The sequence below is a fragment of the Lutra lutra genome, chromosome 2 (assembly GCF_902655055.1).
Source record: "Lutra lutra chromosome 2, mLutLut1.2, whole genome shotgun sequence".
In the NCBI taxonomy this organism is placed as follows: Eukaryota; Metazoa; Chordata; class Mammalia; order Carnivora; family Mustelidae; genus Lutra; species Lutra lutra.
The window spans coordinates 88,114,279-88,128,667 of NC_062279.1; the positions used below are offsets into that span (position 1 = coordinate 88,114,279).

The window sequence follows — 14,389 nt, forward strand, 5'->3', positions numbered from 1 at the left end:
ACAAGGTGCCTTTCTGCCTTAGCAGGTGGTGTCTTGAGGCTGTTAGATTTGGTCTTTGGGTTCCTTAATCAGCAGCAGACAGAACATGCAGATAAGTTTGGCATGACTTTTACAGACCTGTATAAATCTGGATGTAGAATGAATGAGCAGGGTGGGCAGACAACCCCAGTGATTGCCTTCACCTTCTTTGAGGGACAGAAAGACTTGTGATAGAATTGGGCTTGATTCAAATGAGAAAAACATGTCATAACTGAATTGTATCTGTTTGGGCATTATAGTGATTTGGGTGCAAACCAGTTATTCAAAAAGTAGTATCAGTATGAAGAATTGATTAATTCATCCTACATTTTTTTCCTGAAACAATTTAAAGTGCATGAGGAAAATTTTTTTATCAAAGGTAGGGCACCAAATTCATTTTCCTCTAAACAACTGATCATTTGCAGTCTATTTTCTTGCCAGCATGAGTTGAGTGTAGTTTAAAGCTAGAGATAAGCTATCACACTTTCTAAAACTCTTTAAATATATATTTTTTTTACATTTAGAACATAGGTCTTTGGAAAAATATATTAGCATTGGGTGTAAGTAAATTATCTCAAGTAATCCTAAAGCACATTATTAGGATCAGCAAAATATGTACAGTTTATATACAAATGTGTGTTTGATTCTGTAGATGACGAACTGAGAGATTTTCCATGCTGACTTTAATCAGAACCCATATTAGCAGATGCTTTAACTACTGTCATATCAGCCTTGGGAAGAGTTGCAACACTGGAGTGACTGAGGAAAGAGGTTTTGGCTGGAGGGATTCCTGACCTCTACACTGATGTGGTAGAGTGTATGATGGCTGTGTTTTGATGAGAAGCAGTTATCCTTTAACGAGCCCACGTTAACATTTCTTCAAGATACACCTTATCTTAAAATAATTCTGAAAGAACTCTTGTGCTAGTCATCATAATCAGAATTAGAATGAATGCCATACTAAATATCAAAAGGAATGGAATGAAAATCACTAGAGAGGACTCATGGGCTGTCAGTGGGTTAAGCATCTGCCTTCAGCTCAGGTCACGATCCCAGGGTCCTGGTATCCAGACTGCAGTGGGCTCCTTGCTCAGCAGGGAGCCTGCTTCTCCCTCTGCCTGCTGCTCCCCCTGTTTGTGCTCTCCCTGTCCCTGACAAATAAATAAAATCTTAAAAAAAAAAAAAAAGGAAAGTCACGAGACAGAAATAATCATGAGATATTAGTTCACATGCTCTATTAGCAATGTTATTGGCTGTGATTCCTCCTCAAGGCCAAAACAAAAACAAAAACAAAAACAAAACAAAAAAACAAAAAACACAAGTACTGGTTTATTAGTTATTCACTGAGAGTGAGTACCTGAAGGAGAAGGTTGTCCTTTTACAACACCGTTTTTAGTCTTTTCTTCTGAATTCATTACTTCTTTGTAGATAAGTTCTGTAAGAAACAAATATCAGTGTCATAAAAAACAAATTTCTTTTTAATACGCAGTGTAAACTTACTAGTTGATGACAAATAATAACATTTTGATGCAATTGAGTAAACTGCAAATCAATTGGGATTCTTTTACTCTTCTATTTCTACATTTTCTTATAGTATCACAGAACCCAGCAAAACTAAGTGCTCAATAAAGCATTTGACCAAACAAATGTGTGAAGAATACACATTTTACTTGGTTCTGAATTCCTTGGGGGAATTTCTAATGCCATCTAACTTTATCTCTTAAGAACTTTATTTAATGGCTCAGTTTTGAGCTTCCGTATTTCTTCTATATTCACTCCCTAAGACATACACCCTCCTGACTTTAAACTACTGCTTCCCTATAATTTTCTAACTCTTTCTTCATTTTTCATTTTTTGCTTGACTCAAATCTTGGGTTTGTAAAACCAAACTTGGTTAAACCCAACGTCATAACAATTATTGCATTTATTCCCAAACTGGCAACCATGTCTAGTTTTTTCTTTGCTAGAGTTAAACGTGTATATCTTCTTCCTTTTAATTTTCCCCTTTTAACTAAAACTCAGTGCTACTTACTCTTGCTTGGCAGCAGGTTGCAATTTATATAATCGTTGTCTTTACAAGTATTTGTTTTTTCAGTTTCCAAGTTAGTCCGTGTTTATCCTCAAGTGATATTTATATCCTAGTAGCTACTTACACACAAACCCTTAAGACTAACTTCTGGTCCTTATTAGATCAAATCAAGTCTTTTCTGCCTATCATTTAGCAATTTTATTTACTTTGGTACACTATTTGTATGAACACACACAAACAGAATATATTCATCTTTCCATATTCTCCAACAGGACCCCTTGACTAGAGAAATCTCTTTGCTATCATTATAAAACTTTTTGACCGTTTCTACCCTTTGTTTTCCCCATATGTCCCTATACTGGTATTTTCCTGTTTTTCCTCCCCAACTTATAGTGATTAATTCTTTCAAAGCAGCTAAAATATTTCTTTTCTTCAGATATTCCATTTATGTTTCTCCTCATTTTAACCTAATGGTTTGTTATGATCTGCATTTAGTTTTTCATATTTATTCTACTCTGTAGTTATTTATATTAGTTTAACAATTCTTCATAGTTTCCGGTTTATTTCATCCTGAGTGTAATCTTGACCATGTATTATGTGCTTGGAAGAATTCTGGTGAAAAAAATGAACTAATGTGTTTATTCATTATTTTCTTACTTTGAAGGATAAATAAACCATTTAGATATATATTTTTTCTATTTAAATTTTCAAGTCCTGGGAGCCTGGGTGGCTCAGTGGGTTAAGCCGCTGCCTTCGGCTCAGGTCATGATCTCAGGGTCCTGGGATGGAGGCCCGCATCGGGCTCTCTGCTCAGCAGGGAGCCTGCTTCCCTCTCTCTCTCTCTCTCTCTCTGCCTGCCTCTCTGTCTACTTGTGATCTCTCTCTGTCAAATAAATAAATAAAATCTTTAAAAAAATAAATAAATAAATAAATTTTCAAGTCCTATAAATGAAGTAAATGAATTCATATATTAACTCTCTTATCTTATATATTAACTATCTTATATTTTCTAATGTCTAAAGCTATCTTAGACATAATTTTATTTTATGTGATAATTTTATGTACGAATATGGAATGTGTCATTCTGAAATTTTGAATTGAAGCTTGCCCTCCACCATGACAAATACTTTGACAATTGGTACTATTTTAAAATGTGTTAGTAATTAATTCCTTTCATTCTTGAGTAAATGCAATATTGTTATTAGTATGAAAAGACAGATAAAGTTTTGAGAGCTTTCAAATTAGTATAAGGATAGTGATTATGAAATAATCTGTTACTAAATTGCTTTAAAGGGAGATGCCTCAAAGATGATTTCTGAGTTTCAATAAAGCAAAATGTATATTTAAGTGGTAGAGTCACCTTTCCATTCTTCAATGGTGTGTTCTCTTTCATCCAATTGTTTGTCATAAATCTGAGGTGGAGGCTGCAGAATAAAAACAAACAATAAACTTTGTGTAATAACTCAAATATAACCAAACTCTTCCAGCATGTGGGACTCCCTTGCTATTCAATTACCCATAAATTAGTGGTAATTGCAGTAGTGCAGAAGTTAAAGTTTCCCTGCAGACTTATGAAGGGTTCATTTATATGCTGATATATATTATTGACAAAATACATGCTTATATTTACTGCAGCAGAATTCAAACTGAGAGCTCAGTTCCCAAACCTGATTCAGAACCCAAGTATAAGCAACTAAGAGCTAGTCTTTAAAAAGCAAACAAGATTATTTGCTTACAAAGATTCAGAAGCTATCCCCCCCCCCACTCACTTCCTCGATAACAGAACCCTACCAAAACTAGTCCCCACTAATAAGGTTTTGTTCCACTTTTGGACCCTCCTGAAGAAGAGTCTTTGACTCCTCTCAACAGACCACAGTACAAGTTCTTAGTATAAAGACAGATTTAGATATAATCTACCTTTTTTTTTTTGTGAAACATCATAAAATACCTTCATTTTATATTTAAATGATATTTTCCCCCCTCAGACTGAAGACTCTGCCAGTTTTCTACTGAAGTGGATCACCGTCAACCCCTGAAGGCCATTTGGGAGACATGAAATCACAAGGCCTTCAATCTGACTTAGGGAGTCAAGATTCCTCTGCTATAAAGAGTTCAGAGATGGAAAAGTAAAGATTTTTCACCAATCCAGGTGCCTTCCAGGAAGGAGGGTCTCAGATAGATTCCCTGACTTCTTCCTGTTGAAGAGGAATAGATCTCCTGATAGAGGAGATCTATCATGATGACCTAAGGTAGGTCTACTTAAGACCAAGTGACATGGAAATAAAAAAATAATCTCTTGGAAAATATATTACCATAAAGTAGATAGAGAAGGGGCTGAGGAGCTCCACTGGCTAGCAATGGACTGAATGAAAGAAGACTTGCCAATTTCTGGTGCCACAAGACAGGGCACCCTACAGTTCATCCTGTCTTACACTCCAAAAGCAAAAATTGTTGTAAGAATCTAAAAGAATTACTCAGTTAGTGACTCAGGCCTATGAGGACATGCATCCTTCAAAAACGACTATCATAGGAAGGCTTTGGACAAGACTTTCAGAGATAGCTCCTGCCTTCTGTTGGAGGTTGTTGGCCATCAGCAGCACCTTACTACTAAAGTAGCCCTTCTTTACTACATTTAGAACTTCTGGTAACCTGAATCAGGACAAACATATTCATTCTAGCCCTGATATGCTGGGCAGCCTCACATATTACAGAGGTAATTGGGTATGAAAACAGAAAAATTTTCCCAGTTGGGGTGGGCAACTTAGCACAACACTGAATTTTTTGAGAAATAACTACTGATGCGGCCAGACATTCCTTTAACACCTGGAATTGCTACTGAGGCAAAGGGCTTTAAACCAACTACTGTGATTCACATGTGGCTGGCTGAGTAGTCTTTACTGAAAGAACTAAGCAAAATGAGACCCCACACTACCCCATGACACTAGTGAGAACACAGAAACACTGACTACATAAAGGTGAGGGGACTGGGAGATGAGACACTGCCTTTAGGACCTGACTAAGGCAGAAGCTTCTAATCCAAACTATAAAGGATTCCCAAGGAATAAAGGAATATTATGATGTAATGAGTAAATCAGTAAAAAAAAAAAAAAGTGGGTTTTGTTGTTGTTGTTTGTTTGTTTTGTTTTGTTTTAATTTGTGAAACTGTCATCTAAGTAGGCTAATGCAAAGCCAAATTCTGGTTATGTAAAGACACTTTGCCAAGGGCATGTTTCCCGCTTTGCCTTCTTGAACATGTGTATTGTCGTGTGGAGGTCCCCTGCCAGACACAGCATGCATAAGCTCTCAAATGTCCCCAGAGCTCTATGCCTTGTTGGTGCCTCTTTCTTATTCTAACGATAGACTCAGCTCGGGACCCTATGTGGTTTACTTCTCCATGGGGTGGATTTTTCCATTCAAGTTTCAAAATTGAACATGGCTCAGAGTACAGTTTCTGCCAAAGTGCATAAATGCCATTTTCTCTTTGCAACAAAACTATTTTGAGAGAGGCTTTCCTTGGGTCTTCATCTTACAGCTGTTGGTAATGCATAAGCATGAAGTACATAGAATCTAGCCACGAACAAACTACAGAGAAAAAGTACTGAGCCCAAGATTTTTCCTTTCAAAAAACCAATAGGGCTGTAAGACATACTTGCTTTATAGGTTGCCTGCAAGAGCTACATGTTCAGAGTTCTGTTTTGTTTTATTTTAAGGAAGGGATGTAATCACCTGCAGTGGAAGGGTACATTCACAGAAAGATGCTTCCACATAATAATATAAAAGAGGAATCAACCAATAATTTAAAGAAAGTAATGTCCTATTCAAACATACATATATATGTGCTTAGACAGCGATCATTAGATGCAATTGCCCATAATACTTCCTTCTAAAGAGAAGCTGGTGTTCTGTTGCTCCGTTGTTCCCTCCCCCTCTCCTTATTAAACAGGAAGGATTCTCTTTGCCCAAGTAACAATCTAAATAAAAAGAAATGAGGAGTGGGGATAAAGGAAGCACTCCAGAGAATATTTTAGGAGAATTTGGTAGATTAGAACAATTTCAGATGTGAGAAAATTAAGGATAAAATGAAATTAAGGATAATATATGGAATGTTATTAGAGCTTGTGACTTGCATGGGTTTTTTTTTTAAAGATTTTATTTATTTATTTGACAGACAGAGATGACAAGCAGGCAGAGAAGCAGGCAGAGAGAGAGGGGAGAAGCAGGCTCCCTGCTGAGCAGAGAACCGGATGTGGGGCTGGATCTCAGGACCCTGAGATCATGACCTAAGCCAAAGGCAGAGGCTTAACCCACTGAGCCACCCAGGCACCCCAACTTGCATGTTTTTGAATATTCCTCAAGAGACTGAAGATTCTCCTTCAGTTATTTTTGAAGATTTGGGGCTCTCCTTCCTTGTTTGAAATTCTTGCAGATATGGAGCCATGAATTCCAATGGATTAAATAAACAATAATTTAATATAGATGTGTTTTATATTGATGTTATTACATACACATGCACAAATCATTTCAATTAAATGAGATAACGCATGAACAGATATATAATCATTATGAGTTAGTAAATATTAGGATGAACATATTCATTTATTACATTCATTCATTCAGTTAAGGGCTTGGGCACCTAATGTGTGCCAGACTATATTAGAAATTGAAAATTCAAAACTGAGTAATATGGCTGCTGACCTCAAGAAGCTCACAATTTAGTGGGGTAAGACTTATATAAAACAGAAAATTAATACACAATATGATAAAAAATATATGCATATATATATGGGAATAGAGCGGAGAAATGCTAACAAAATGCCAGGAAAACCTTTTGCTTCTTGGAGTAGATTACATCTGTACTAGTTCAGTGAGCAAAGGATGTGTGAGATGTTGTCAAAAAGAAAGGAGAAGAAGAAAAAGATGACTTCAGGCCAAGGGCACAGTACCTAGAAAACATAGCAGTGGTGGTAGTGGATGCACGTTCCTTTCTACAGGTGTACATACATGCAGAGAGTACTGGAAGCAATTCCATGATAGCAACATATAACATATGTGGTCAGAAGTGCCAAGGGATAAGAGCTGTGCCTAGAGAAGAAGATGGGTCAGGTCAAGGCTATGTCAAGGACGCTCTTGGGTACCACAATACAGAGCAAAGACTTATTCCTGAAGGGGAGGAGAAATCACTGAAGAATTTAAGAGAATGGCATGAACAAATCTAAGGCTGGACTGAAGAAAGACACCACAGAAACCAGAGAGAAGGGTTAGAGAGCTAATGCATGATCTAGAAGATAAAAGGTTTGACCAGGGCAGGGAAGGTAAAGATGGATAGAAAGTGCAGATTTAAGAATAATTAATAAATGATAACAAACCAAATTGGTAGAATTTTATTTTTTATCTAATGTGGACATCATTAGATAAAGAAGAATGATTCCCATATTTCTAAGTCAAGTAACTGGACAATGATGGTGTTTATGGAGCCATCTAAAGAAACAGAGAATGTTAAAAGGAAAGTGAGGTTGGTAAGAGAGGTAAGCCAAGTGCTATGTGGGCAGAGATGTTTATTTAAGAATTAAATAGATGATCTGAGATCATAGGAATGCTGTTGGCTAGAGATATATAGATTTGAGACTTTCAGCAAGAGGTATTTGTTGAAATCATGACAGTGCCTCAGATCACCCACAGAGTGAATGCAGGTAGGAAGAGTAAAGGTCCAAAATGGACCCCTGTGACACGAAGGTTTAAAGGGTGACTAGAAGAAGGGAAGTAGACTAAGATGGAGAAGGAGGATGAGAAGCAGAAGAAGGAGAAGAAAGGAAACAAGGAACATTTAAAGAAATACATGGATAATGAAAACATTGCAATGCTATAGAAGTCAAGTGATCAGAGAGTTTCAGAAAGAGGAAGTGATTCTCTATTTCTTGTGAATGAAACAAATGAAGATCTTGGCTTTTAAAGCACCAGAAGGGCATAATACAAAGCATGATTTTAAACCCCATAAAGGTTTCCAAACCTCAAAACTGTTACCACACACAGAAAGATCCAGACAGATCTTTGATGGAAGACTTCAGTATCAGATAGCATCTAGAAAAAGTGGAACAATATAAAAGAAATGTCCTCAAAACCAATATGGATATTGTATATAAATTTTTTAAAAAGGAACTGCAGAACACATTGTCACACACACACACACACACACACACACACACACACACACTCACATGCACACAAAGACAGTTATAATGCTCTCAAATCTGCTTTCCCAACTATCTTTGAGAGTTTAATAAACCAAGAACACTGTTCTCTATATAATTAGGGGAAGAAGTCACTTTTTTTTCTCTGAGAAGATGCTATGTGCTAGGCTTTTTATATATGCCCTTTTAAATAATTGTTAGATCAGAAAACAAAGATTCAAAAGAATTCCTTTAAAAATATCTTGAAGTCACATAACTAATTGACAATGGATTTTTTAATTAAAACCCAATTTAAAGAACAATTCAGAACAAACGGTAATAGAGATTAACTTAAAATAAGGGATAATGCAACAATATTTATTTATTTTTTTATTTTTTATAAACATATATTTTTATCCCCAGGGGTACAGGTCTGCGAATCGCCAGGTTTACACACTTCACAGCACTCACCATAGCACATACCCTCCCCAATATCCATAACTCCACCCCCCCTCCCAACCCCCCTCCCCCCATCAACCCTCAGTTTGTTTTGTGAGATTAAGAGTCACTTATGGTTTGTCTCCCTCCCAATCCCATCTTGTTACATTTATTCTTCTCCTACCCCCTTAACTCCCCATGTTGCATCTCCTCTCCCTCATATCAGGGAGATCATATGATAGTATGCAACAATATTTAAAGTAATCATGTTCCTAAAACAAGAAATAGAAACACAAGCCAATAGGGTAACAGCATGTCTCAGTTTGTGCTTGTTGTCCTTATAGTTACTAATAGATCTAGGCCCTTCACTGTCACAAGTGTTTGGAGAATAATTATGTGAGCTCCCCTCATAGCAATGTTATGACATGGCATATCGATGATCACAGGTATACAGTAATTAGAGGATGAAATAAATAACAAAATTGTAACATTTTCTATTACTGGATTCTCAACAATGGCAACTGTACACCCTTTCCTGCTCTAAGATTTCATGTCAGCATTTTCCTTTCTTTTTCTTCATTTTTAAAATGTAAAACTTATCTATAAAGTATGGGCTTTTTCCAGAAAGCATGTAAAAGAGTACAATTCTACACAATAAAATTGGGATTGAGCAATATGGATTCTGTTGGCATTCTTTCAAGCTCTTGCCTTCGGGCATGATTTCTTGCTGAAGAGATCTCTTTCATCAGTATTATTCAAATTCCTAATTGATTCCCCCAAGGTACAACTTGCTCTCCTGCGACTTCATTTTATGTCATATATTTAAGTAATAATTAAGTAAAATGTGTGAATTTATTCTTTCCCTAGTCTTCAAAATAACCCTGTCTTCAATAGCATCACAGAATGTTAGTGATGGAAGAGAGTTTAGAGATTATCAAGTGCCACCCTTATGCAAATTGCAAATGAGAATATAAAAACAGCCCAGGTGATTTGTCCATAGTCATGGAGTTAATTGGTAGCAGAGTTAGGAATAGAATGCGTTATCTCTTACGGGAAAAGATGATGGGATGGAGAAATTCTTCTGGGTTGCAGAAATGTTAAGTTGAATAATTCAACACTTAACAAAAAGATTTTCATTAGTGACAAAGTTGAGCCTGCCACTCTGATTTCTGTTCCAATTTTCTGTCAGTCTACACAAGTAGCTAGACCTGGCAAATATCATCAAGCAGTCAACACTTGCATCCTGATCGTTTCACTCAAAATATCTTGGACAACATCAAGACCTCTATACATGTGAATCTCAAAAGAGATGAGAACCAGATATAAGAAATCTAAGTCATGCAATGTTGTTTTTTCTATCCATTTTTGAGCTCTGATTTAACATTGTTTCTGTATCAGTCATGATCTGAACCATATGACAATCATCACGTTAGTGTTTGTTTTCTGCATCTTTTGTCCTAATTAGGCATACAATATGGTTTTGTTCCACTTTTTTCTGTGTTCTGCTGTCTTGTTGAAAATGCCTCATTTGAAGGCTTTAAATAGCATTTTCTTTCAGTGTGTTCATTCTCTATTAATTCGGCAGCTGGATCAAGAACATGATATTATTTCCTATGGAAATTTGCTTTGTCTTTTCATATTGACTTTTGCAGCTTGAGGAATGTGAAAAGATGCACGATTCATTGTAATGCTTCAACCAAGAAGGGTAGATTTTGGTATAAAATTAAATCAGAAAATCCATTTGAAGAAATGTGCAAAAATTTCTATTTCCTTGAATCTATACATATAGAATAACTTTTCCAAATGTATTTTAAATTGTTGATGAATAGAAATTCTTAACATTTTAACCTCCTGAATGGAAAATAAATATTTAGATGGAGTAATTTTTATGTTGCACAAATATGTACCTTTTTACAACTTTTTGACCAATGACACTGTTTAGTATATTCTATTTTTTCTAAAACTTTATATCCCTGTAGCACCAAGAACAGTTCATTATCCACAGCCAAGATCAATATTTGCTTAACAATAATCTTACCAACAATCTTCCAAATTAATAGAAGTATAACAGCAATATGCACAATTATCAAAATAGCTGACTAAAAATTACATTGATTCTCTATGTAACCTTAGTATGCAGTAACAAATGACTTGGTTTCCAAGTACCAAAATTTTCAGTACCTTCTAAAAGGAGACAAATGATAATTTGCAATGCACTATTGATTGGTTTTTTAAAAATTTCTCGGGCAAGTTTTAGGAACTATGTGCTCTTGAACAGAAATTAAACAATCCAATACTAAGAATGAAGTCAATGCCCTTTAAAAGTCTGATGACTTGAGAGTACTCCACAATGGGGGGATAAAAGGCTAATAAAATCTGTCTCTGAACACTAATGTGATTAATTTTCCTTTCCTAAGTTGCCTTACATTCGGTCCCTAAGCAGAGCCCGAGAAGAAGGGCTCTCAGGGGTATCCTATAAGAGCAGAAAGAAAGACAGGTAGGCAGGCATAAATGGCATAGCAGAGTGACCTTAACAAGAACTACTCAGGTACAGAAGTCAGTCTGTGCTATGTCAGAGTAAGTGTGAGGTACGAAAGAAGACTTGTGAGATGGAATCACTCCTTTAAGAAGTGTTTTGTGGGAGGGGCGCCTGGGTGGCTCAGTGGGTTAAGCCGCTGCCTTCGGCTCAGGTCATGATCTTGGAGTCCTGGGATCGAGTCCCGCATCGGGCTCTCTGCTCAGCAGGGAGCCTGCTTCCTCCTGTCTCTCTGCCTGCCTCTCTGCCTGCTTGTGATCTCTCTCTGTCAAATAAATAAATAAAATCTTTAGAAAAAAAAAAAAAGAAGTGTTTTGTGGGAGGTGGTAAAGAACTGATAAGGTCTGACATTTCGGTTATAAGGGAGCTGAATAATGAGTATAAGATGACTCCCATGGATCTGGTTCAGTCATCTGGGTGGAAAGTAGTGCCATGGATTGAAAGGTGTGATGAGGGGGAAGAGAAGGTGGTAGTTTTGTGTTAATAGGGGATACAACCATTTCAAAATTTGACATGTTATTTTGAGATGCCATTTTTAATGACTGTGGTATTAGAGCTGTAGATCTGGAATGCAGGATAACTTTATGGGACAATGCCTAGATTTGAGAGTCATTTGTGGTAATTAAAATTAAGGCTGTGGTCAAAGATAAGATTCCCAGGGTAAAAAGAAATTAGGTCCGTAGGAGACCTAGGAGACCTACAGGAGACCTCCTGGGATTCACAATTCTAAGAGAAGAAAAGACAACTCAAATAGCAATGGAGACCGGAGAACAAGAGTGGTGTCACCACAGAAGGCAAGGGGTAAACAGGTCAGGAAGGATAATGTTGTCGACTTATTCAAATAGCAAAGATGTATGATAGTTTTCTTTGGAGCTGGCACATAGGGAGCCACTGGTGACTTAGAGAAGACAGTTTCAAGGCTTGGGAAGAGAACTACAGTAATTGTGAGTAAACAAAGGCTAATTTCTTACAGAAACTTGGCAATAAAGGAAGTTACTTCCATTGCTAATGGTACCTTCCACTTATAAAGGTGTAGTAAAAAAAAAATTGCCTTTGTTCTTTAAAATGAAGGCAGGTAATTATACAGTTATACAATTGTATAAAAATTATTAGTGGAAATTGACAAATGAACAGAGAGAGAAGAGATCCACATGCAGAAAAGAAAAACCATACACAAAAAAGCACTGTATCCTGAGTTTTTCTGGACTTTGTGTACCCAGGTCTATCATAGCATGATCACTGTAGCCTCCCCGACATCTTCATTCTGGTACCAGTCATATTTTCATATATTATCTCATTTAGTCCTTATAACAACCCTCCTTTTCTAGGCATACCACTAAAGCACGAAGAGATTAAAGAGGCAGTGTTTAAACCCACATCCATCTGAATACAAAATCCATGTTCTTCACAACCAACTAGAGCTTATAATATAGTTCCTGCTAATCCAACCCGTGGAAATAAATATATTTAAAAGTTTTATTAGTCAACAAAGCCACCAAGAACAGTAAGAAAAAGAGTGAATAATGCTTCCTCCAGCTAGAAAAACCCTCAAAATGCTATTAATTAATATTACAGACACAAATTTCCAAAACCACTCCATCACGACGTCCGTATGTGCACTGTATTGTGATGCTGCCACCTTGTGGTTGGAAAAGAAGCAAATATTAAGTAAAAGGCGCTATTTGCTTTTTTTAAATTTATTTTTTATTATGTTCAGTTAGCCACTGTATAGAACATCGTTAGTTTTTGATGTAGTATTCAATGATTCATTAGTTACATATAACACCCAGTGCTCATCACAGTACCTCTCCTCCTCAATACCCATCACCCTGTTACCCCCTCCCCCACCCCTCCCCTCCGAAACCCTCAGATTGTTTGTGGTGCTCTCACCCAGGAGTTCTCAACTATGGTTGTACACTGAAGCCATCTCTGACCTTTTAAAATGCTGATGCCTGAACTGCACCCCCAGAGATTTTAATATAATTGGTCTGGAATGAGATCTAGGCATCGGTGTAGTTGAAAGCTCCCCAGGTAATTCTCATGTGCAACCAAGACCAGACCTCTATTCTAACTATTTATATAGTATTCAAGTCAAGTTTTGTCATTTGCTTAAGTATGTTTCATTTGTATAGATGCAAGAGAAAATACGACAGAGAAACTGTGATTTTCTCTCTGTCTTCAATGATATTTATTTCTTAGTAGAATAAAACGATTTGTGGACAGAAAACATTATATGCTTTGGTTTTAAAGAAGAGGGATAGAGAGATTTATGTGTTGTAATTAAAGTGAACATGAGATTCGTATCTCATAATCAAATTCAGCCTTTGGCCAAAGTGACCAAGAAGAATCTCTGAGCCTCTTGAATAAGCCACAGATTTTTCTTTTTTTTTTTTTTTTAAGATTTTATTTATTTATTTGACAGAGAGAGATCACAAGTAGACAGAGAGGCAGGCAGAGAGAGAGAGAGAGAGAGAGGGAAGCAGGCTCCCCGCTGAGCAGAGAGCCCGATGCGAGCCTCGATCCCAGGACCCTGAGATCATGACCTGAGCCGAAGGCAGCGGCTTAACCCACTGAGCCACCCAGGCGCCCAAGCCACAGATTTCTTGATAGGAACAATGAAAAGAGTAAGGGATTCAGAGCACCGTTGACTTTGACACTAGTAAGATGAGTGACCTTGGGCAAGTCATTTCATTTGCTATCACTCTTAATTATCTGGGAAGAGTTTCATAAAGTGCTTTATTCAGGAGGAAAAAATTCCGAATATATAACAAATATCCTTCTAGGTAATTTGGCAAATTTCTTTTGAGGACTTCTATGTGCAAAGCACTGTATTATAATTTGTTATACATGAAAAGCACTAAAGTTGTCTGGAGACATCACACACTAAGTGACTAGAGGAACCTTTGAAAATTAACAATGTAAATTTTAATTATAATGTGAACTAAGTATAATTAGAAACTCTTTAACTCTTAAAGTTAAATTTAGATTTCTCTATTTTTCATTCTGTTCTGTAGCTTTCTCAGATGTTAGGTAGCAAATTTATTAGCTTTATGCCATCAAAAAATTTAATCATGTCTTGAAAATGAAAATTCTCTTTACAATTCCCTGGAAATTAAATTTTTCAATGGTTCTTTAATCAAAAAGGCTGAGTGATTGCACTACTAATCACCCAGTGTCCAAGTCATAAATCCTTTTTCATTC

The 14,389-nt window shown here is 36.6% G+C and overlaps 1 protein-coding gene across 15 annotated transcripts in view; it reads right to left on the reverse strand.

Annotated features, from left to right (window-relative positions):
* The window catches only part of MAPK10 (mitogen-activated protein kinase 10), a 598,365-nt gene that overhangs the window by 13,920 nt on the left and 570,056 nt on the right, over positions 1 to 14,389 (reverse strand). For 13 of the 15 annotated variants that reach the window (XM_047717902.1, XM_047717900.1, XM_047717899.1 and 10 more), the window contains 2 exons: positions 3,408 to 3,471; positions 1,376 to 1,453 (listed from right to left, as the gene is read on the reverse strand). In XM_047717902.1, coding sequence (XP_047573858.1) covers positions 1,376 to 1,453; positions 3,408 to 3,471 — 142 coding nt within the window. Of the gene's footprint in view, positions 1 to 1,375; positions 1,454 to 3,407; positions 3,472 to 8,054; positions 8,126 to 14,389 lie in introns of all 15 variants that reach the window. The other 2 variants (XR_007125159.1, XR_007125160.1) reach the window with 1 other exon arrangement.